This window comes from Erinaceus europaeus, chromosome 1 (genome assembly GCF_950295315.1).
Source record: "Erinaceus europaeus chromosome 1, mEriEur2.1, whole genome shotgun sequence".
NCBI lineage: Eukaryota > Metazoa > Chordata > Mammalia > Eulipotyphla > Erinaceidae > Erinaceus > Erinaceus europaeus.
The window spans coordinates 134,045,485-134,069,444 of NC_080162.1; the positions used below are offsets into that span (position 1 = coordinate 134,045,485).

Sequence of the window (23,960 nt, forward strand, 5' to 3'; positions counted from 1 at the left end):
CAAGCTTCATCCTGCTTGTGATCCTATTAGAGTCCATTTGCTTGGTGAGCTTTTCAGAAGCATGACAATGTGAATGATGTTCACTTAGTGGCAACTTAAGAGTCTGATCTCATTTTAGAACCAGCGCTTCTATTATCTCAAAATCTCAGCTGAAGTTGGAGATACATGATCTAAAAGGAAGAAGCTAGTCCCTATCAGGACAGAATACTGAAAAAAGCCACAAGACAAACTACCTACTGGCATCATTGTCTTGAAACTTTTATTTTTATTACTCTTGCAGTCAAGTAAGTAATCCATTAATTTGTAGATTCTTTAAATTAACCTCTAATATTAAAGTGTCCAGATTTTTATTTCAAGAACTGAAGTAGTGAAAACATTTTATCTCCATTATTTTGTGCCCATTTAAAAGAGATTCACTCTTAAATAAGTGGTACCCTGTTTGCAACTCACTATTCTGACTTTTATATGACTTTATGATTGCTCCAGATTTTTATTTTTATTTTTATTTTGCCTCCAGGGTTATCTCTGGGGCCCAGTGCCAGTATTACGAATCCACTGCTCCTGGAAGCCACTTTTTTTCCTTTTCCTTCCCCCCCCCCCCATTTTGTTCCATTTTGTTTTGTGATTGGATAGGACAGAGAGAACTTGAAAGAGGAGGAGGAGAAAGAAATATAGACACCCACAGAACGTCTTTGCTGCTTGAGAAGCTTTCCCTGCAGGTGGGGTGCTGGGGCCTCAAACCAAAATCCTTGTGTTTAGTACACTTAACCAGGTGCACCAACACTCAGCCCCTTGCTCCAGAAGTGTGTGTGTGTGTGTGTGTGTGTGTGTGTGTGTGTGTGTGTGTGTGTGTGTTATCATTATACAGGCTTTCCCATTTTGGATCTATTTTCAGATAGAATGAGAGAGAGGAAAAGAAATCAGAGTACTGAAACCTTTTTCAATGTGATGACAGCCAGACTAAAATCTAGGTAGGACACATTTCAGTGCACTATCCCAGAGAGCTTTTTTTCCCCTTGCCAGAATTTTTTTAAAATTTATTTCTTTATTGGGGAATTGATGTTTTACATTCAACAGTAAATACAATAATTTGCACATGCATAACATTCCCCAGTTTCCCATTTAACAATACAATCCCCACTATGTCATTTATCATCCTTCATGGACCTGTATTCTCCCCACCCACCCACTCCAGAGTCTTTTACTTTGGTGCAACATGCCAATTCCATTTCAGGTTCTACTTGTGTTTTCTTTTCTGATCTTGTTTTTCAACTTCTGCCTGAGAGTGAGATCATCCCATATTCATCCTTCTGTTTCTGACTTATTTCACTCAACATGATTTTTTCAAGGTCCATCCAAGATCGGCTGAAAACGGTGAAGTCACCATTTTTTACAGCTGAGTAGTATTCCATTGTGTATATATACCACAACTTGCTCAGCCACTCATCTGTTCTTGGACACCTGGGTTGTTTCCAGGTTTTGGCTATTACAAATTGTGCTGCCAAAAACATATGTGTACACAGATCTTTTTGGATGGATGTGTTGGGTTCCTTACGATATATCCCCAGGAGAAGAATTGCAGGGTCATAGGGTAGGTCCATTTCTAGCCTTCTGAGAGTTCTCCAGACTGTTCTCCACAGAGGTTGGACCAATTTGCATTCCCACCAGCAGTGCAGGAGGGTTCCTTTGACCCCACACCCTCTCCAGCATTTGCTGCTGTTACCTTTTCTGATGTATGACATTCTCACAGGAGTGAAGTGATATCTCATTGTTGTCTTTATTTGCATTTCTCTAACAATCAGAGACTAGGAGCATTTTTTCATGTGTTTCTCAGCCTTTTGGATCTCTTCTGTGGTGAATATTCTGTCCAAGTCCTCCCCCCATTTTTGGATGGGGTTATTTGTTGTCTTGTTGTTGAGTCTGGCAAGCTCTTTATATATGTTGGTTATTAAACTCTTATCTGATGTATGGCATGTAAAGATCTTCTCCCATTCTGTGAGGGGTCTCTTGGTTTGGGTAGTGGTTTCTTTTGCTGTGAAGAAGCTTTTTAATTTGATGTAGTCCCATAGGTTTATACTTGCCTTAGTCTTCTTTGTAATTGGATTTGTTTCATTGAAAATGTCTTTAAAATTTATGTGGAGAAGAGTTCTACCAATATTTTCCTCTAAGTACTTGATATTTTGTGGTCTAACATCCAAATCCTTGATCCACTTGAAATTTACTTTTGTATTTGGTGAAATATAGTGGTTCAGTTTCATTCTTCTGCATGTTTCAACCCATTGTTTCCAACACCATTTGTTGAAGAGACTCTACTTTCCCCATTGAATAGTCTGGGCTAATTCAAGAGCATTGAAATCATCCCAAGCATCTTCTCAGACCACAGTGGAATTAAACTAACACTTATCAATCAACAAAAGATTAGTAACGGTGCCAAAATGTGGAAGCTCAAAAGTACACTTCTTGAAAACTTCTGGGTCAAAGAGGAAATCAAGGAAGAAATCAAAATGTTTCAAGAGTTCAATGAAAATGAAGAGACAAGCTATCAAAATATTTGGGACACAGCTAAAGCAGTCCTAAGAGGGAAGTTCATAGCTATACAAGCACACATTAGGAAACAAGAAAAAACACAAATAAACAGCCTGACTGCACATCTTAAAGACCTAGAAGAACAACAAAGGAACCCTAAAGCAACCAGAAGGACAGAAATCACTAAAGTTAGGGCAGAAATAAATAACATTGAGAATAGGAAAACCATACAAAAGATCAACGAAAGTAAATGTTGGTTCTTCGAAAGAGTAAACAAAATCAACAAACCTTTAGCCAGACTCACAAAACAGAAAGAGGAGATATCACAACAGACACCGAAGAAATTCAACATATCATGCGAGGCTTCTATGAACAACTATATGCCACCAAGCTAGAGAACCTGGAAGAAATGGACAATTTCCAAGATACCTACCAACTTCCAAAACTAAGTAAAGAAGAAGTGGATAACATGAACAGGCCCATTACAGCTAATGAAATTGAAACAGTTATCAAAAATCTCCCCAAAAATAAAAGTCCTGGACCAGATGGTTTTACAAATGAATTCTACAAAACCTTCAAAGAAGAACTAATACCTCTACTTTTAAAAATCTTCCAGAAGATTGAAGACACTGGAATACTCCCTGCCAGCTTCTATGAAGCCAACGTCACCCTGATACCAAAAGCAGACAGGGACACAACCAAAAAAGAAAACTACAGACCAATATCTCTGATGAACATAGATGCGAAAATATTAAAATTCTAGCCAACCGGATACAGCAGTATATCAAAAAGATTGTTCATCATGACCAAGTGGGGTTTATCCCAGGCATGCAAGGTTGGTTTAATATATGTAAATCAATCAATGTGATCCACCACATCAACAAAAGCAAGACCAAAAACCACATGGTCATATCAATAGATGCAGAGAAAGCCTTTGACAAAATACAACATCCCTTTATGATCAAAACACTACAAAAAAATGGAATAAATGGAAAATTCCTGAAGATAGTGAAGTCTATATATAGCAAACCTACAGCCAACATCATACTCAATGGTGAAAAACTGGGAGCATTTCCACTCAGATCAGGTACTAGACAGGGCTGCCCACTATCACCATTAATATTCAGCATAGTGTTGGAAGTTCTTGAAATAGCAATCAGGCAGGAGCAAGGAATTAAAGGCATACAGATTGGAAGAGAAGAAGTCAAACTCTCCTTATTTGCAGATGACATGATAGTATACATGGAAAATCCTAAGGAATCCAGCAAGAAGCTTTTGGAAATCATCAGGAAATACAGTAAGGTGTCAGGCTATAAAATTAACATTCAAAAGTCAGTGGCATTCCTCTATGGAAGCACTAAGTTAGAAGAAATTGAAATCCAGAAATCAATTCCTTTTACTATAGCAACAAAAACAATAAAATATCTAGGAGTAAATCTAACCAAGGAAGTGAAAGACTTGTATACTGAAAATTATGAGTCACTACTCAAAGAAATTGAAAAAGACACAAAGAAGTGGAAAGATATTACATGTTCATGGGTTGGAAGAATTAACATCATCAAAATGAATATATAACCCAGAGCCATCTACAAATTTAATGCTATCCCCATCAAGATCCCAAGCACATTTTTTAGGAGAATAGAAAGAATGCTACAAATGTTTATCTGGAACCAGAAAAGACCTAGAATTGCCAATCTTGAAAAAAAAAGAACAGAACCGGAGGCATCACACTCCCAGATCTCAAACTATATTATAGGGCCGCTGTCATCAAAACTGCTTGGTACTGGAACATGAATAGACACACTGACCAGTGGAATAGAACTGAGAGCCCAGAAATGAGGCCCCATACCTATGAACATCTAATCTTTGACAAAGGGGCCCTTGCCAGAATTTATCTATAATTTTTACTTTTGAAATGATTCCCTTGCTATTTAAAACATACTTAATAAGGATAGATCAAATGACTGCATATAAACCCAACTGAACTTTAAGAATACTCATCAAATCTGTGCAAATATAGAATGAAAACATTGTTGCACCAGTTTAGACAGATTCTATAAATGACTAGCATGCTTAAGTTTTAGAGAAACCCATTTCAGCATTTGTTGCTTGCTGAAACTTGCCTGGAGACTTGGAATCAGAAGAACATACACACAATGAATAACCACCCTAGAAAAGGAAATTCCATCAGAATGTGACTCAGAATAAGTATCCTATGCAAGGAGTATGTCATGAGACATGAAGGGTGACTTCCTGATGGAGAAAAAAATAAATGCTTAAGTATAAAGCAGAGGCATTTTATGAATCATATGCTTATCCAACATTTCTGCTCCTTCTAGAATTTCCAGTCAGCCAAATACAAGGACATTCCATCTGAAGTAGGATTTCTGAACCAGAATTTCCTTCTGAACATTATTACTTTTTAAGGCAGCAATCCAAAAATTGAGTGTTAGACTAGCGATTATACTAACAGCTCGAGCCAAGCAAGAGAGGAGGAAGTGATTGCACATCTGCTCTGACTTTAATGCCAGCTCTCATTCCTGACACCAAACCCTTAGAGAGCAAAGAGTGGGAGTGCTTAAACTGGGTACCATAAAAATTAATCAGAGTCAGCCAATTACAAATAAACTCATCCAATCCAGTATATCTCCATTTTTTAAAAAAGATGAAAATAAATTAGTCTTGGAATTCTTTATTCACTGTAGTCACTCATGAGTTTATAAGATTATAGAAATTATACAGATGCAACTCAAGTTTTAACTCACTTGAACAAATATTTTTGTTCTTATTAGCTAACTCTATTACCCCAATGGGCTAGAGAGAAAAAAGTTATGAATCATAATTCTTTCCAAGGATGAAATAAAACGAAGAACCCTACATCACTATGTCCTACCTACCTATTTCACTGTGGACAAGTCATGAACATTCTCTTTCTGTCTCTCTCTGTATCTTTCTCTTCTCTTTCTCCCTCTCTCTCTCCCCCATATACTTATATGTATTTTTTAGGTTTTTTTATTATATTTACTTATTGGATAGAGACAGCCAGAAATCAAGAGGGAAAGAGGTGATAGGGAGAGAGATAGAGAGCAACACTTTTTCACCACTCGAAATCTTACCCCTATAGGTGGGGAACATGGTTTCTTATGCAATGTAACAGCACTCAATCACATGTGTGCTCAACCAGGTGTGCCACTATCTGGCATATATATATATATAGAGAGAGATATATAGATATATAGATATAGATATATAGATATATAGATATATAGATATGTAGATATATAGATATATAGATATAGATATATAGATATATAGATATATAGATATATAACTATATATGTATATATATATTTCTTCCAGAGCACTGATCATCGCTGCCTGGGATCTCAGAGCTTTGGGCATGAGAATATTGGAGTCTTTTTGCAGGACCACTATGCTATCTCCCCCTCCCAAATGTCTCTATTTTTTTAAGGAGAGGAGATGATCTTCAATAATCTGTATGAACCTTTGGGCTCTAATATTCAATTATCACATTTTATTCTATTTTAACATCATGTTTCAAGTTATTTCATTTTAATCCAAGTCAGAAGTAGGAATTTCTTTATAAAATCTTATAAAACTGAGAACATAGAATTAAATATTTACCTAGAAATACCAAATACAAGATCATCTCCATTTAGTCTGATATAAAATAAGCTTTTCTGATTTTCCTAGGGTTATCACTCAAAATTGATATAGCTTATAGTTGTATTTGTGCCACTATGTCTGATATTCTGCAAAGCATTTTACAAACATTGACTCATTCGATCTGATGAAAGCTTTGTAAAGAAATCAAATCTTAGAAATAACCAGAAGCTCACCCATTACCTTGGCTTTCAAAGTGACTGAGGTAGGGTTACCTATCTTAAAGCCCTTTCTTTTTACCACTGATCATAGTTACCATGGAGAAAGAAAATACTAGGGGGCTGGGCAGTGGTACACCATGTTAAGTACATATAGTGTGAAATGCAAAGAAAATACTTACATTGGGTGAAAGTTTACGGTGGTCTTTGCTGTGGTCTTTTACAAAGGCTTGTTTTGGAAAGGTATGTATTGGTGTTTCTTGAGGAATAAAGAAGTGTTAATAACTCTCAAGTTAGATCTCCTTTAGATACTTACAAATAAAATGCAATAGTCAATTGCAAACAAATAATTTGAAAATGGCCCTTGAAGATATAGAAACTGTTTGAAAATCAAGCAACAGTACTTGGTACATTAAGATTCATTTTTATTTTATAGTACCTTCAGAAAGACAATTGCATTGGTGGTTCAGTGGTAGAATTCTCACCTGCTAGAAAGACACACTTTTATTAATAAACAACCTTACATTTCCTTTGAAAATGATAAAATATAATATGTGCTTAATTAAAAGATTAGGCAAGTATTGGGAATATGCTCTGCTTTACTGACTGTAACTAAGAGAAAAGAAGACTGGGGCCAGGTGGCGGTGCACCTGGTTGATGGCACTTACTACTGTGCACAAGGACCCAGATATAAACCCTTGGTCCCCACCTGCAGGGGGAAAGCTTCATGAGTGGTGAAGCAGTGCTACAGGTGTCTCTCTGTCTCTCTCCCTATGTCCCTCTCCCCTTTCAATTTGTTTCTGTCTCTGTCCAATGATAAATAAATAAATAAATAAATAAAAAAGACTAGCCAGTCATGCAGCATGAATTATGAGTTCACCAGCAACTAACTTCTATGATGTGTGGTCCCAGAAGAAGCAATAAAGGGACAGAGAGGCCAGGGCACAAAAGAGAATGTATTTCCACCAGACCCTTCCTTAAAAAAACTGTCAGTATCTTGGGGCCAGATCGCCACCATTTATTTATTATTGTTTGTTTAGTGACAGAGGAAATGAGAGACTGAGCACTACTCTGTCATGAATGATATTAGGAATCAAACTCAGGGTCTCACACACATTCAAATCATGTACGTTACCACTGAGCCCTTTTTGGCATGCCTTTGTAAGGTCATATATCTTCTTACCTTCAAATGTTCCAGTAAATCTTCACTCTATAAAGGCTTTTTGTGAGTAAATTTCTATATCATATACTAGTGATAAGTACATTAACTGCATTAAGGCATATACTTTTTATTATTTTTTATTATCCTTATTTATTGGATAGGGACAGTCAGAAATCAAGTGGAAGGAAGAGACAGAGAAGGAAAGAGACAGAGAGACACCTGCAATCCTGCTTCACCACTTGCAAAGCTTTCCCCCTACAGGTGGGGACCAGGGGCTTGAACCTGGGTCCTTGTGCATTGCAACATGAGCGCTCAACCACCACCCAGCCCCTTGGGCATATAATTCTTATGTACTTAAATCTATTAATTCCTCACCAAACTCAGCAACAACAATAAAAAAAATGACCCCATTCAAAAATGAGGAGAAGATATAAACAGAATATTCACCAAAGAAGAGATCCAAAAGGCCAAAAAAACATATGAAAAAATGCTCCAAGTCACTGACTGTCAGAGAAATGCAAATAAAGACAATAATGAGATACCACTGCACTCCTGTGAGAATGTCAGACATCAGAAAAGGTAGCAGCAACAAATGCTGGAGAGGCTGTGGAGACAAACCCTCTTGCATAGCTGGTGGGAATATAAATTAGCCCAACCCCTGTGGAGAACAGTTTGGAGAAGTCTCACTAGAAGCTACAGGAATAGCAATAAAGGAACAGAGAGGCCATAAGACAAAAGAGAGCATATTTCCATCTTGGATGGAACTAGAAGGGATTATGTTAAGTGAGCTAAGTCAGAAAAATAAAGATGAGTATGGGATGATCCCACTCATAAACAGAAGTTGAGAAAGAAGAACAGAAAGGGAAACTCAAAGCAGGATTTGACTGAATTTGCTGTAGGACACCAAAGTAAAAACCCTGGTTTGAGGGTGAAGGTTGATGTTTGAGCCCCTGGTCCCTACCTGCAGGGGGAAAGCTTATGAGTAGTGAGGCAGTACTGCAGGTGTCTCTCTTGTCTCCCTACCTCTTTACTTCCCCCTAACCTCTGGATTTCTGACTTTCTGTCCAATAAATAAATACAATTTTTAAAAAAGAATAAATGACCAGATGAGACCTGGAGATACATCACCTAAGAATCCCTATTTTCCATAAGCTTAGGCCCAGGTTTGAGTCTCCAGCATCACATAAGAACTATATATAGAGGGAAGCACAGAACAGCATACACAAATGGTCTAGTGGTGCCACGCTGTCTTTCCTCTCTCCATTTCTCTTTTTCTTCTCTTCTTTTCTGCTACTATCTGTGCTTGATAAGGGAAAAAAAAAAACTCCAGTGGGAGTAGTGGAATAACATAAAATAAAATGACCTGGTGATGGAGTGACATCTTCACAAATATAGTGTTTATAAGACAACCATGCATGGAGTAGATTCACAGAAAGCAATGGTGTAGGGTTTTCATGTTATTTTATTTCCTTCCCTAATATGATGGAGTAGAATCTATTCGAAGAAGCCAAAACCATCAAAATAAACTGGGTTTATAACTCATTTCATAGAGTGTAATAAACTAAAGAGCTGAATTCAGATCTTCAGAAATTGAGTTCAGCCTCACTCCTAAGACAATATATATATTGCCACCAGGGTTATCCCCGGGGCTTAGTACCAATACTATGAATCCACTACTCCTGGTGACCATTTTTTCCTATTTTTTTCTTCTTTTTATTTGATAGGACAGAGAGAGAGAGAGAAATTGAGAGTGGGGGGAAAGGTAACAAGGGAGAGAGAAAGATAGGCACTTGCATACCTGCTTTACCCACTGTGAAGCATCCCTCAGCAGTTGGGTAGCAGGGCCTTGAACCTGGATTCTTGAGCATAGTAACATGTGAGCTCAACCAGGTGCACCGCCATTTGGCCCCCAAGAAATCATATTTATAGATAAGGAATAATTTTAAAACATACTGAATTTTAAAAGTAGTATTAAGGCTGTGCAGGGATGCAACCCTAAAACATGCACATTACCATGTAGAAGGACCCAGTCTCCAGGCACTGACCCCCACCACCACCTACAGGGAAGAATCTTCAAGAGTTGTCAAGTAGTGCTACAGGTGTCTCTCTCTCTCCTCTGGCTTCCCTTCCCTCTCAATGAATCCTGGCGGCAATTTGGAAAAGTATATAACTATTTTCTTTTTTCTTTTTTTTAAAATTTTTTTATATTTATTTATTTATTCCCTTTTGTTGTCCTTGTTGTTTTATTGTTGTAGTTATTATTGATGTCATCGTTGTTGAATAGGACAGAGAGAAATGGAGAGAGGAGGGGAAGACAGAGAGGGGGAATGAAAGACAGACACCTGAAGACCTGCTTCACCACCTGTGAAGCGACTCCCCTGCAGGTGGGGAGCCCAGGGGCTCAAACCGGGATCCTTCCTCTGGTCCTTGTGCTTTGCGCCACCTGCACTTAACCCGCTGTGCTACCGCCCGACTCCCAACTATTTTCAAGAGAGGAAGAGAAACAGGAGCAATACTAAGCTCTAACATATGGTGATACTGGGCATTGAACCTGGGATCTTTAGACCTTCAGGTATGCAAGTCTGGTACAGAAACGTGCTATCTCCCCACTCCTAAAATTTGTTTTCAATATTCAATCTAAACTTGGAGTAACACTGAAGTATTAATTTCTTTTTAAAAAGTTTAGTGTTGCTCAATAAGCAAATATTGATTAAATACCTATCATGTTCTAGGTCTGGAATAAAATGATGTAATCATTGCTACACTGGGCCTTATAGTAAGATAAAAAGGGAAAACAAACAATTCAAATATAATCTACATAAAAAGAGTATAAACAAAACACAGAATGAGAGTGCAAGGAGCATATTTTGCTAGATTAAGTGGAAATGAAGCCATTCTAGATAAAAGGAGAAATGTGTGAAAATGGTTGGGTATAAGAAAAGAAATGTAGATGCAGAGATTTTTTTAAGTTATTTGCTGTAGCTGTAGGGTAGAGCACATGTTTGAGGGATAGAAAATTAACATGGAAAGAAAGGACTGTGGACATTTGGCCATTTGTTTCTCCAGTTTTCTTTTTGTTAAGGAACTTTGACTCTATGCAGTGGATCAAATGAGGATCCACTGCACTTTCACTAAGAAACAGACATAATTGGGCATGTAAGAGCATGGTCATCCTGGTGCAAGATGGGACTGAAATTGCAGTTCAGAAGATTAGGTATGGAACTACAACAATTTTATAGCTCATGCTGAAAGGGACTTGGATTATAGTAGAGATAATGGATTGAAACAGTAGATTTTAGATGTTGAGGATATAAACATCTGCTTTGTCAACTTCTTTGTAGATTTTGTAAGAAAAACTCCTTTGAATTGTCACTATTTTTCAGTGTCATAGTGTCTTGTTCATACTACAAGGATTATAATGCATTTGACTCAATGTCAAGTTCTATTTCTAGGCTTTTCATGCATTCACAGCCATGTCTTACTTTTCATGTATTCAAAATCATAAATATACCATCTGGAACTAAAAAAACTTCTGTGTTGTTGATCAATGCTGAATGATATGCACAGAATATTATTTTTTGATAAATTTTATATGTACAATGGTTAATGCTATGCTTGATGTGGTTAGACAATAGTATCTAGTTGCTGAGTAGAACTCTAGTGTTGCCACTAAGAGACAACTCTAGTGTTTGTAAGCAAAAGAGAGATTGTCTCAGTAAAGGTTGGGCTTCATCCAGACACTGAAAGATCATAAAGGGGCCCGAAGTAGATAGCTCAGGCTCCTAGAGCACCACCTCTATGTTTGAGGCTCCCGGGGTCAGAGGTTCGTTCCCCCGTTCCTCCTGATGCTAGATAGAGCTAAGCAGTGCTCTGGTTTCTCTCTCCTCTTTCAGTCATCATATATGAATGCACAAATAAATAAACCTTCAAAAATAAATACTAACAAAGATAATCACCAGAAATGCCTTACAAATAAATCATCATTTTCCTAATAATGAAGAAAACCTTCCTGGGAAACATAGTATTAAGTCCTGCCCAAGAGTTTCTAACCTGAGAGTTGGCCTATAAACTTAGACTTGTTGGCATGCAAAATTGCCTAAAGCAATTTCTTGAATTTTACATATTTCCATACAGACCTATATACAGACACATAGATGTAATTTTTTTTAAAAAAAAGGCTTTTATAAAATATTTTATTTGGTAGGACAGATAAATTGAGAGGGCAAGGGAAATAGAGAAGGAGAGAAACAGATGCAGAATTGCTTCACCACTTAGGAAGCTTCCCTCACTGCAGGTGGGGACCAGGGGCTTGAACACAGGTCCTTGCATATTGTAATATGTGCACTCAACCAGGTACACATCCACCCAACCCCCCCAAATACATACATACATGAATGCATACATGCATGTAATATATATGTGTATGTGTGTGTATGGTGTGTGCATGTGCGTGTGTGTGTGTGTAAGTGTGCATCTATACTCATAATTAAATGTTTTGGTCATGGGGAAGAGAGAAGAGAATGAGAAAAGTGTTTCAAAGTTGGCTAAATATCATTTATCAAAATAAAGACTACAAGGAAATGGTCAGTTTAAGTAAAAAAAGAAAAAAATGTCTTGGGGTCAGGCGATGGCACACAGGCTAAATGCACATAGTACTATGCGGAAGGATACTCAAGGACCTAGATTCAAGCTCCTGCTCCCCACCTGCAGCAGGCACGCTTCGCTAGTGGTGAAGCAGGTTTGCAGGTGTCTATCTTTGTCTTTCCCTCTCTATCTACCCCTCCTTTCTATATTTATCTCTGTCCTATCTAATGAAAATAAAAAGACCACTCGAAGCAGTGGATTTGTGGTGCTGGTACCCACCCCCCATGACGGGAGGCAAATTTTTTTTTAAAGTTTAAGAAAACTTAAAATGGAAACTTCCAGCAGTTATGTGGAGGAGGCAGATGTAAATACAAATCTTTGATCTTCCTCATTTCTTTTTGAGGTTATGCATGATTTTTCAATGACTACTCTGTTGGAATTCTGGACAGAATCACTCACTTGATACTGTCCTGTCTCAGGATGTCCTGTGTGCATCCCTTCAGATTTCTTCAGATCTTTGGCAGTGATGACTGAAATAGTCTTTCTCAACCCTGAGATGCAACAGTACTCAGGGTCCTGGCATCTGGCTTAGGTCCTCCCACCCCCACCCAATCCCCTGAAATAACCATAAGTAATCTAATACCTTTCATTGAAAACCTTTGCCTGAGTGATTCTCCTGGAAGGGCTGACTTCAATAATGCTTACCCTTTAAGTAAACCAAAGCTCAACCATTTAATAGCAATAGTGTGCTCTGTCTCTTTGCTGCATATTTATTGTAGATAATAAGCAGTTTCTTTATATGGCAATGAGGAGTTGGCAAGCCATGCAGGAGACATTGGTGACATGTGTCATAAATTCACAACAACAATACCTTCAAGGTAAGCTGGTGCAGGCACCGAGCCCAGCAACAACCCTGGAGGACAAAATAAATCATCTTTAAAAAATAAATGTTTGAGAAACTAATCACAATATACTCAATGAAAATTATGGTCCATGAAACAACATAAAATATTTATTTCCTTCTTGGAAATGAGTCCATTTCTTGGAAAGTCATTTGGCAATGGTTGTTAAAAAATATATCTATATGCATATGTACATCTTTATATATACATATATGTGTAATGCAATATAAAATGTGCATAATACATGTATTTTATATCTTTTAACTCATTAAACCTATTCACAGTCATCTAGCCTAATAGATAAGCAGATTTTTCACCATTAAGTAGTAATTTCATGCTAACATTTTAGTGGAAAAAAAGCTGTCGCTATCAGAAGAATGAGAAGAATGCAGTAAGAAATACGATTTAAGTAAAAGCAGGCTGAAAAGGTGTTTATAGAATTTAATTACAAACCAAGGAAAAAACATGAGGGAATATGACAGGCTACTATAAATAACTCTGAAGAACAAAAATGTCAATATTGTAGTGAAACAAACAGCCTTTTGATTTCTCTTTCTCTCCCTCTCTCTTTTTATTATTTTTTTCTTTTGCTTGGAAAAATATTTCTCATAAATAAAATGACAAACTTTTTTTAAGCAATGAGAATGGGAAGTCACAGGAAGTGAAACTGAAATGCAATGGCTCAGTCTAGAACAAATGACAAGTGAGAATCATGAAGAAGGAAAACACTCAAAACAGGCTTTCTGTGCTACAGTGAGAAGCAAGTTGATAGGAGGCTGAGTTAGTGAGTAGACTATCCAGAAGAGGGCTCAGATGTGCAAGTAATTGAAGTCTGGAAAGAGTATAAAGTTAGGCCATAAAAATGGATGGCTAATCAAGGAAGAAGTATCTGAAGGAAGAGGAAGTTAATATTAATGCTTTAATCACATATCAATCTGAGTGAAGTTTTGGATTTTACGTTTATTACTTACAAGATGTGCATTTGAGTTCTGCTAATGGAATTAAAATGCTATTCCCTAAAGTACATACAAAGTAGGAGATTGACAAAATGTACCAACAGGCATCTGGGATCCAGGGGAGAAAAGCAAGAGGCAATGTCATAGTAGCCAAATTGGGAAAATTTGAGCAAATGTAGGAAAAGAAACCAATATTGTTCCATGAATTACCTATTCCCAGAATATCAAAATCAGACCAAGTCTGCCAATATTTGGGTCCATTGTTATTATGTTTAGTTAAAAGGGAAGTATAAAATCATGTTACCATATCCATATGAGTCATGGGCCTACTGCCAGTCAAATGTGGGAACTTAAATGGTGCATGGAATAAGATGATGACATAAATGGGAATTTCAAGGACCTTCATACCAGTCACAAAATTTTTGCTCTATTTTTATTGAGTTTTCACAGATGGCAAAGGTCTACATTAGACAACAGGCATGACCACATCACAATACAACAGCACTATAGTATGATTTTCATGTGACAAAACAGAACTAAGCAGATACAAGTTCCAAGGAGCTGGACCTAGACTTGCAAGTGCTTCCTTAAATTGCTGCTTTATTGTGAGAACACTACACATTGAGTTGACCCAATTTCAAGATGTTTTTTTCAGGAAGAGAACACAGTATCAAACCACAGTGACAAAGTAGGAAATATGAAGGCCTCTGAGAGTTAATACACTAAGACTCTACTTATAGGTAGGTACAAATATACATTTACATGATATCTACCTTTCACATTAAGTACATAGAAGCAAGGTGGACAGATTGAGCTGGATCTACAAGTGATGAAAGAGAAAGACGAGAGACAAGACCATATTAGCTGATGGCCTTCCACTCTCTATGGAAGCGCCGAACATTCTTGATTTCCACACCAGCTTCAGTGGCCGTCCCTAGGGCCAACTGTAGAGGGTAGGAGAAGTTTCTAGGGTTGTCTAAACAGATTCCAGTGATAATAGTAACCATACTGCTGGGGTTTGGTATCCCTGGCCTGGATGAGTCTAGAAGACCTTTGCAGAAGTCAAGAATGTTATACAGATCCCAGGCATCAGAGTCTGGTCTGGTCATCCTGGGTCTCACAAACTTCTTAGACACAAAGGACTGGCAGAGAATGTATTGGTTTCCTCTTTTCAACTCATCCTCTAGGAAGGTGATAGCTGCCAAAGCCCTGTGGTCTTCTTTCCTTAGGACATATAGTATGTCAACCACAATCTTGGGTATGATGAGAAAGAACTTTCCACTGGTAGAAAGCTGTTGGATGACTGAAATATGTTCACAGAGGGCTCGAGGGTCTGGGAACAGGTAAGGGGTCAGAGCTGACCGGATCTGGAGGCCCCGGAGGGTCTTCTCCAAATGTACAACTTCACGCTGAAGCCACAACTGAACTATGTCTTTGGAAAACCTGATCCTGGAAGTTCTCTCTAGGAAGGGCTGAGAAGGGTTTTCTGATCCTTCAAGTGCAGTGCTCACAAAGACCCCCAACTTAGCATCAAACCTTAGTAACTGTCCAGGAAGGGTAGTTGCAAAGTGGCCAAAACTTCTTAGGAAACAGATGCGCACAGCAGCTGCTTCTTGCATGCTGAGTTGAGGGAGTTCCTGATCTAAGGGCTCCTTCTCCAGGGAGGACTCCAGAGGAGAGTTCTGGCACAAGACAGTGTCCTCAGGGAGTTGTGGGAACCTTGGAATGTTTGGGCCCAAACAACTCTGCAAAAGATTGTGGAGATAGTGGGACAGACCTAGCTCTGTTTCCTGAAGTTCTGCCTCTGATGGGAGCAGGTTCAGCAGCACAGACAGGTGCTCCCACAGGCTGAGAGGACCCTGCCAACACGAGGTAAGGAGGCTATGGTTGGTGCGGAGCCAACTCATGATCACCTTGATGGTGGGAAACAGCCCCTCTGCAGAGAGGACTTGCAATTTCCTTTGAATGATCTGTCGATTATGGCAAGTCTGGTTCATGGAGATATTCTGTCCCAAAGTGAAGACAGTAGGAGGTGCTGTCTTAGGAAGACTACTCATATTGTCCTCTGTGTCAGGTGAATTATTGGAGACAGGGTTCAGTTCAGACCGAGTCCTTAGAAGACTGCAGCTGAGGACAGGAGTCAAGTGCAAGCCACACTTCCCTTGAAGTTTCTGGCTCAAAGGAGCTGGCAGGTTAGCAGAAATCGTAGTCTTCAAGAAATCTAGGAGGCTAGTAGGAGATTTACATTTGTGCAACTTACCCTTGGGCTGGGCAACTCTACATGTTGACTTGACCCCAGTTGGATGCATTGCTTCTGGACTTGAAATTCCTCTGTCTTCTTCATCAGTTGTATCTGAGTAAGAAGTTTCACTACTTGTTTCTGAGTGTATTGGTGAACTGAAAGATGTACTTTCTTCTTTAGCCATCTCATCTGAGTCACAACAAGAGTGAACACTGGCTTCTGAGTTATCACCTTCACTGGTAACAGAAGATGACCTGTGGCTTCTTTGACATGTGCTCCAGGGGTGCCCAGGACTGGGGACTGAAAATTCTTGCTGGCTCTCCTCAGGCTCTTGCTCCTGCCTTCTGTCATGAGGGAGAGTTACCGCTGATGTCAGCTCCCCTTTCTGGAGCTCAGACTGAATCCTGGTGTTCACGTGTTGAATCAGATGTGAAAACAGGGTCAGGGTGAAGATGACTGCTGCTCTATACTGCTTTGAGCCTGTTTTCTTCAGGCTGTGCACACTCATTAGGCAAAGAACCACCATGTGAAAGATGAGAAGGTCTGGGAGAAATAAATAACCTCTGGAGGGCTTTCTTCCTGTGGGGGGCTGATTCAAGTCAGATGGGTATGGCCGATAGGAAAGACAGAGACCAAAGTCTTCCAGAACTAACTGGCACAGGGCCATTAACCTGGTGGCTCTGAATTTCCTCTGAGGTTGCAAGAGGCTCTGCAGGTAGAGGAAACTAACCAGAAGCCTTTTGTTATCCCAACACTGCCTCTGACTGGGCGACAGTTTCCTTCCTTGGTACCTTTTAAGATGACTATACCTTTTTCCTGCGTGGTCATAGAGTCGTTTGAGGTTCCAAGATGCCCCTTTAAAAGGCACTTCTGAATGGAGGCAGCGCTGGTAGAAGTATGTGGCTTCTACATCATAGTATGTATTCCCCACCAGAGCCCCCAGCTGGTTAAAAGGCATCCCCATGTATGGGGCCACAGATAGAGCTCTGTAGTAACATCTCTCTGCCAAGTCCTTGGTGGCCAGGGCTAGGAACTCATTCTGGTAGCGGAACAAGTCTCCAAGGTAGAGCAGGCAGCGGTGGCAGGCCATTCGAGCCCAGGCCTTCTCTTCCTCTGATGTGGGGCCTACTCTCTTACAGCCAATCAAATGGATAGCTTTGTGAGGCCAATCGATATAGCTCTGTAACTTCAGTTCGTAGTGATTCTGAAGGAACAGGAAGAGATGTTCATAGAATCTGAGCCCACCTTTCAGGTGAGCCCGAAGCGGGGCTTCCCACAGTGTAAAGGTTTCCATGTATTTTTTGTTGGTCTTCATTAGAAGCATAGCAACATCAGAGTATGTTTTTCTCCATAACAGTTCTTCTGCTTTCCTCCCATAATCCACCGGATACAGGAACATGAGTTTAATGCACACTTGCTGAACCATATCCCTGAGGGCCAGGACATGGGGCTTAAAAACCTCTTTATGGGCATTTCCTTTACGAAGGAAAAAGTCCAGACGCTGAGCTGCCAAACAGACATCTTGGTAGAGGAGTTTGGCCTTCAGGGCTTCTGCCTGACTTCTCTCAGTGGAGCTGGAGTCTTTCCTCATGATGCTGTGCCTTTGACAAAAGAAAAAAAGAACACATATTAGTACTAACCCACATGAACAAACATAACAACAACCAGAAAAATAGAATTATAAACAACCTGACTGTATGAAGCAAGTAACACCTGCTCACACCACAGAAGGACTTGTTTCTGGTGCTTTCATCTAGGATGTTAATTCAAATTCATTTATACTGTATGTCTCCCATTCACACTGTAATGGCTCCCTTTGAGTGTCTAAGATTCAGCTGGCTGTGAAGTTTCCTTGACTGTGTTCCCCCCACCAAAGCACATCTATTATTAACTACTTATCATTCTTTCTCCCAAACGAGACCTCAGAGTTCTCAAAGTGCAAAATCAGAGCCAGTTCACTTTAGTCCCCAACGAAAAGTTTATGCAGCTTCTCCATAAAGAACAGTAAATGGATGACGGTTATTTCCACAGTCAGTTTCTTATGTACCCTATGTAGTCTGTGATGATAACTATCAAATCACTCATTCAATGTAATCTCTATTAACTGCAATACAAAAGAAAAAATAATAATTCCCATACAGGGGCCAGGCAGTGGTGCACCGGGTTAAGCACACATAGTACAAAGCACAAGGACATGCACAAGGATCCTGGTTTAACCCCCTGGCTCCTCACTTGTAGGGGGATCACTTCATAAGCCATGAAGCAGGTCTGTAGGTATCTATCTTTCTCTCTTCCTCTCTACCTCCCCCTCCTCTCTCAATTTCTCTCGTCCTATCCAAAAGAAAGAAAGAAAAAATGGTCACAGGAGCAGTGGATTCATAGTGCAGGCACCAAAAATAAAAAAAGTAACTCCCATATCAAAATCTAAATTGAATCAGAATATTGATTTTTGGCAAGACATCAGCCTTGATTATAGTTAAAAATGCTTGTAGTAAAAGTATATAATCATGTATATTTTATACTATGAGAATATTTAAATTATATTTAATACAAAATTTAATACAAATTTAATATAAAATTCCTTACCTCTGAGTAGAATTTCTTTTTAGATTCTCAGGATGGAGAGAGGAGAGAAATACACTTTGTAATATTAACAGAATATGAAAGAAAATACAAAAAATAAACACAAAAGACTATGATCTGCTTCCTCATGCTAAAAATAAAAGTAAATTAAATTAGAGGTTACAACTTAATCACACAAAAATAGTGTATCATGTTTTAAATGATAATATATGATAATATAAATGATAATATACTTTTGGCTCAAGGCCAAAGTAAAACTTTATAACCTTCCACAAACTAAAGTATATTAAATGTTTTAAAAAGTATTATTAACTTTGTAAAACCTTTTTTTGTTCATGTCCATGTACCCAGTCATCCTTAATGATTCCTAAAGAAATATATTTTACAAATTTGAAAGTGTACATTAAGTAGTTCATTACAAATTTATGTCCGATAAAGGAAAGGTGGGAAAGAGGAAAGGAGAAAGAGAGGGAAGATGAACATTTTCTCAACTATTCTATGGCCAGTGAGCTGCTAAACATATCTATGTGGCAGTCATTAAATTTATCAAATATAGTATGTAGCCTTACTAGACCATTTATTAGAAAATATAGAGTAATAAAAATCATGCACATACATAAACTGAAAATTATTTTATAAAGCTAAAACATAATACATAAAAATTAAGAGATTCATAAATAAAAAAGAAATTAAAAAGACTGTGAGATAAATTATTACTTTTTCCTTCAAAAGTTTCTTGATGATGTTATGTTATTCCAACACAATATTTTAGTTAATATAATTTGTGGTCTATATTTTGATATAACTACCACAAAATAAGAGGAAGCTATAATGATGAGGCAACCAGGATGGTTGTGCAGTGGTAGGGCTCAGAATTTGCATGTATAAGGTTCCCAGTTTGATTCCTGGTACCACCAGTGTAAGGGTGATGCTCTGTTTTTTCTTTTACTTTCTTTTTTCTTTTTTTGTCATCTCTCTCTCTCTTACCTAAATAATTAAATATATCATTAAAATATTATTTACCAATACTGTAAAACTTGACTTGAAACATAAAATACATAAAACTCATGAAGTAACTACCCATGGACTAATATATAAAAGTATCTATCATCAGTTACTAAGATGTGATGAGATGAGAAACAGAAAAAGGTTGGGGGCAGGTTAAGAGAAGGGATGTGTGGAGATGGTGGCCAGGCAGTGACACACCTGGTTAAGCACACACATTACAGTGCACAAGGACCCAGGTTCAAAACCCTGGCCCCCACCTGCAGAAGGAAAGCTTCATGAGTGGAGAAATGGTCTTCAGGTGTCTCTCTGTCTCTCTACCTCCTCTTTGCCTCTCAACTTCTTTCTATCTGTACCCAGATGAGAGCGAGAGAGAAAACAAGTCACAGAAGTTGATATCATACCAAAACTCAAGATTATCCTGACTTGTTTTGCCATTTGCAGGGAATTTTTGGATGAGTTTAAATGTTAACTTTACTTCTTAATATTAAAAGATTGTTCACCACTATCTGCATACAAATATTAGAACAATGAGAACCCAGGAGGGGGCGGGGTGGGGTCAGGTGGTGGAGCAAAAGGGTAAGTGCACATAGAGTGAAGCACTAGGACTGGGCATAAGGATCCCGGTTTGAGCCCCCAGCTCCCCACCTGCAGAGGGGCCACCCTGCAAACGGTGAAGCAGGCCTGCAGTTGTCTGTCTTTTCTATATTCCTCTCCCCCTCTCATTTTCTCTATGTTCTATCCAATAAAATAGGGGAAAAAAAAGAAAAGAAAAAATGAGAACCCCCCTCCTTGTTGTAAGGTGTCCTGGTTTTGGTGTGACTTTGGAAAGCATGAGTGTGTACCTGACTGAGTAGTGTCTTCTTGACTCATCAGGAAAGCAGATGTTCTGCATAATTTGCTGGCAGCACTTCCTTGTATCCTCCAGAAAGTATTGGGTACTGTAAAATATAACAATGGGTATCAGAAAAATTAGATTGTTGTTTAAGCTGGTTTCTAGGAAATTAAATAAACAAGAGAAAAATAGAAAAACCTAAGAAACTAACTATAATTATAATTAGTTTTCATAGACTAAACAAGTATATCTCATAAGTGCCAAATGTCCTACCTTTTAGATAAAGAAATGAAATTCCTTTGTTTTTAATTTGTCCATATACACATAGATATTCCTTTCCATTCAAAAACATAAAATAATCTAACACAAAGCAATAACCCTTTCAGAAGAGCTTATTTCAGCTCTCAGGGCAACAGAAAAATGTTTTTAAAAATTCAAAACACATTGACCAAAATAAAAAAGATTGATCAATTCAATTGCATTAAAATCAAGAACTTAAAATATATATACTGAATGCAGCAAAAAAAATCTTTTAGTAAAGGATATTCGTAACATTTGAAATAATTAATATGGAAATATTATTTTAAGTCCACGGAGCAAAAAAATGAAGAAGTCAACCTAGTCCGACACTTTAAAATGAAACAACACTCAAATGCTCAATAGATACTTTAAAAGAGGCTCTATTTCATTGGTAATCAGAATGTTTTAAATTAAAATCATAAGGTAGCAAGGAGCATACACCAGAGGTTGGCAACAGGTGTTTTGTTTTGTTTTGTTTTTGCCTCTAGGGTTATCGCTGGGGCTTAGTACCTGCACTACGAATCCACTGCTCCTGGAGGAGTTATTTTTTCCCTTTTGTTGCCCTTTTAATGTTGTTGTTGTTAGATAGGACAGAGAGAAATCAAGAGAGGATGGGAAGATGGGGGGGGTGAGACAAAGACACCCGCAGACCTGCTTCACTGCTTGTGAAGTGACCCCCTGCACATGAGGAGCCCGGGGCTCAAACCGGGATCCTTACCCCAGTCCTTGCATTTTGCACCATGCGAACTTAACTCGCTGTGCTACTGCCCAGCACCCAGGTTTTTTGGTGTTTTTTTTTAAGTCCAACATTAACAAGTATTTTCAATGTGAAAAGAATTTTTACATGAGGCATACAAATACTTAGAAATTTTGGTTTGGGGGGACCAGCTGGTGATGCACCTGGTTAAGCACACCTATCACAGTGTGCAAGGACACAGATTCAAGCCCCTGGTCCCCATCTACAAGGGGAAAACTTCATGAATGGTAAAGCAGTGCTACAGGTACCCTCTGTCTCTTTCCCTCTCCATTTCCCCCTTCTCAGTTTCTCTGTCTCAAATACATAAATAAATATTTTTAAAAAAAACAATAAAATTTGGTTTGGCCTGACATGGTAAGGATGAACATTCACATACCTTACAGTCCAACACTTTCATTTTTATACTTAGTAGTGTGAAATCTCTTGCACCTGCGTATCAACTGACATATAAAAATTACTCCTAACAGCACTGTCTTGAACTGATTACAAAGACTAGCATCAGCCAAATTATTTGTCAACAATAAGTAAGTTGTAATGTATTCTTACATCAATCCAAATAAATAAAATACACTGCACATATCCACGCAAATCTACTGCATAGATAGCATTCAACAAAATCAGGTCATATAAAAACATAAAGTATGAGAATATTTATAGGAATAAGTAAAACTAAAGGGGCTGCGTGGTGGTGGTGCACCTGGCTGAATGCACATGCTACCATGCACAAGGACCCTGGCTCTGAGCTCCCAGTTCTGATCTGCAGGGGGAAAGCTTTGCAAGTGGTGAAGCAGAGCTGCAGGTATCTCTCTGTCTTTCTCCCTATCATCCCCTTCCCTCTTGATTTCTGGCTGTCTCTAGCCAACAAATAAATGAAAGGCAATAAATATAAATAAACAAACAAATAAGTAAAACTAAGCGATGCATTGTCTATGACTACATATTTACAAAGTAAGACCATACAGATTTTCTCCTGAGTCACCCAGCCAGCTCTCTGCCCCCACTCTACCCCCATGTCAGTGTAGGGCATCCTTGGTGTTGTTCCAGCCCATGTGAAGCAACAGCAGTGGAGACCCACAGTTGTAGTAAATTGGTGAGGCTTAAGTTCTTCTTCATTCAGCAGTATTTTTATTGATGAAAGTCAGACCGGATGTGGTGTTTCAACTGGCAGACTACTGAACTGGTACCAGCCACTCCCGAGTAGATATGGACTTTTAGCCCCATGAATCTCTCCTTAACGTCCCTCTGTCTATGAGCCACATCACATGTGTTTGCACTCACCTGTGGCTTGGTGGGTTTCTGATCCTAATCTTATCTTGTTACAATCTCAGGTGATTCTCTTTGCTATTTCTGGTTGAGCCAGGAAAGCAAAATGCAGCTGCTGCTACTCCTTAGCTATACGGAAGTCTCTTACTTTTCCTGGATGGGCAAGTTGTGAATAGAAAGAACAAATTAAAAACACACACATTGGTACCAACTAGACAGTTCATCGGGAAAGGTTCTGGCTTTACCATGTGTACAGCTCAGATTCAAGCCCAGTCCCCACTGCACTGGGGGAAGCTATAGTGCTGGGGTATTGTTATCAGATTCTCAGGCACAGAGCTGAGACACACTGAGGCTTTCCTGTAGGAAGCCGTGTTTATTATGCAGGCAGACCCAACTGGACTTGTGTCCATGAAAGACTGGGCCTTGAGCACAATGGTGCTTGCCTTTGTATATAGCTATCAAGGTTCCCACAGTAACTCATAACAACAAGCACAACAGGTGACTTTCTTTTTGTGTATACGGAGAGTACAACTTGTTTGGGTTATCAGTAGACTCATGGGCAGAAGTGACAGATTCTAAGGCCACTGACCAAGGGCACTTTGATTACAGTAAAAAACCCTGTGTGTACTAGGAGGAGGGGGAAGATTGCCAACAGCTGCATTTTCCTTTAAGAAATTATCCCTTGTTTATCTCTTTAAGCAGTTAACTCTTGCTCACCTCAGTATCCTTCATTCTTAATCTGAAAAAGTCAGCTCCATCAGCAACAAAAAAGTACATACATTGGAGGTAAGAGGCACTTAATAGTGTACTTCCTGAACTAATATCATTCTTCAACTGGGCACTATGAGATATATACTTCATACTATACTTGCATGTAAACCACACAACTGAAAAATCTTAAGGCATAATGACAAATATAAAACAAGCCACTAAAGATTTATTATATTCATGTATCTTTAAAAGAGTGCTAGAAAGGCAAACCTAAATAAGAAAGCTTGTGCTC

At 38.7% G+C, this 23,960-nt stretch overlaps 1 protein-coding gene across 1 annotated transcript; it reads right to left on the reverse strand.

The window, feature by feature from the left end:
- Positions 1-14,377: 14,377 nt before the first annotated feature.
- LOC103114550 (nonsense-mediated mRNA decay factor SMG5-like) lies at positions 14,378-23,112 on the reverse strand. The gene is made up of 3 exons (XM_060195777.1): positions 22,973-23,112; positions 20,648-20,743; positions 14,378-17,815 (listed from the first exon to the last, which is right to left on the reverse strand). The coding sequence occupies exons 2-3, from the start codon at positions 20,695-20,697 to the stop codon at positions 14,833-14,835; spliced, it is 3,033 nt and encodes a 1,010-aa protein (XP_060051760.1). The 5' UTR covers positions 20,698-20,743; positions 22,973-23,112; the 3' UTR covers positions 14,378-14,832.
- Positions 23,113-23,960: the final 848 nt, after the last annotated feature.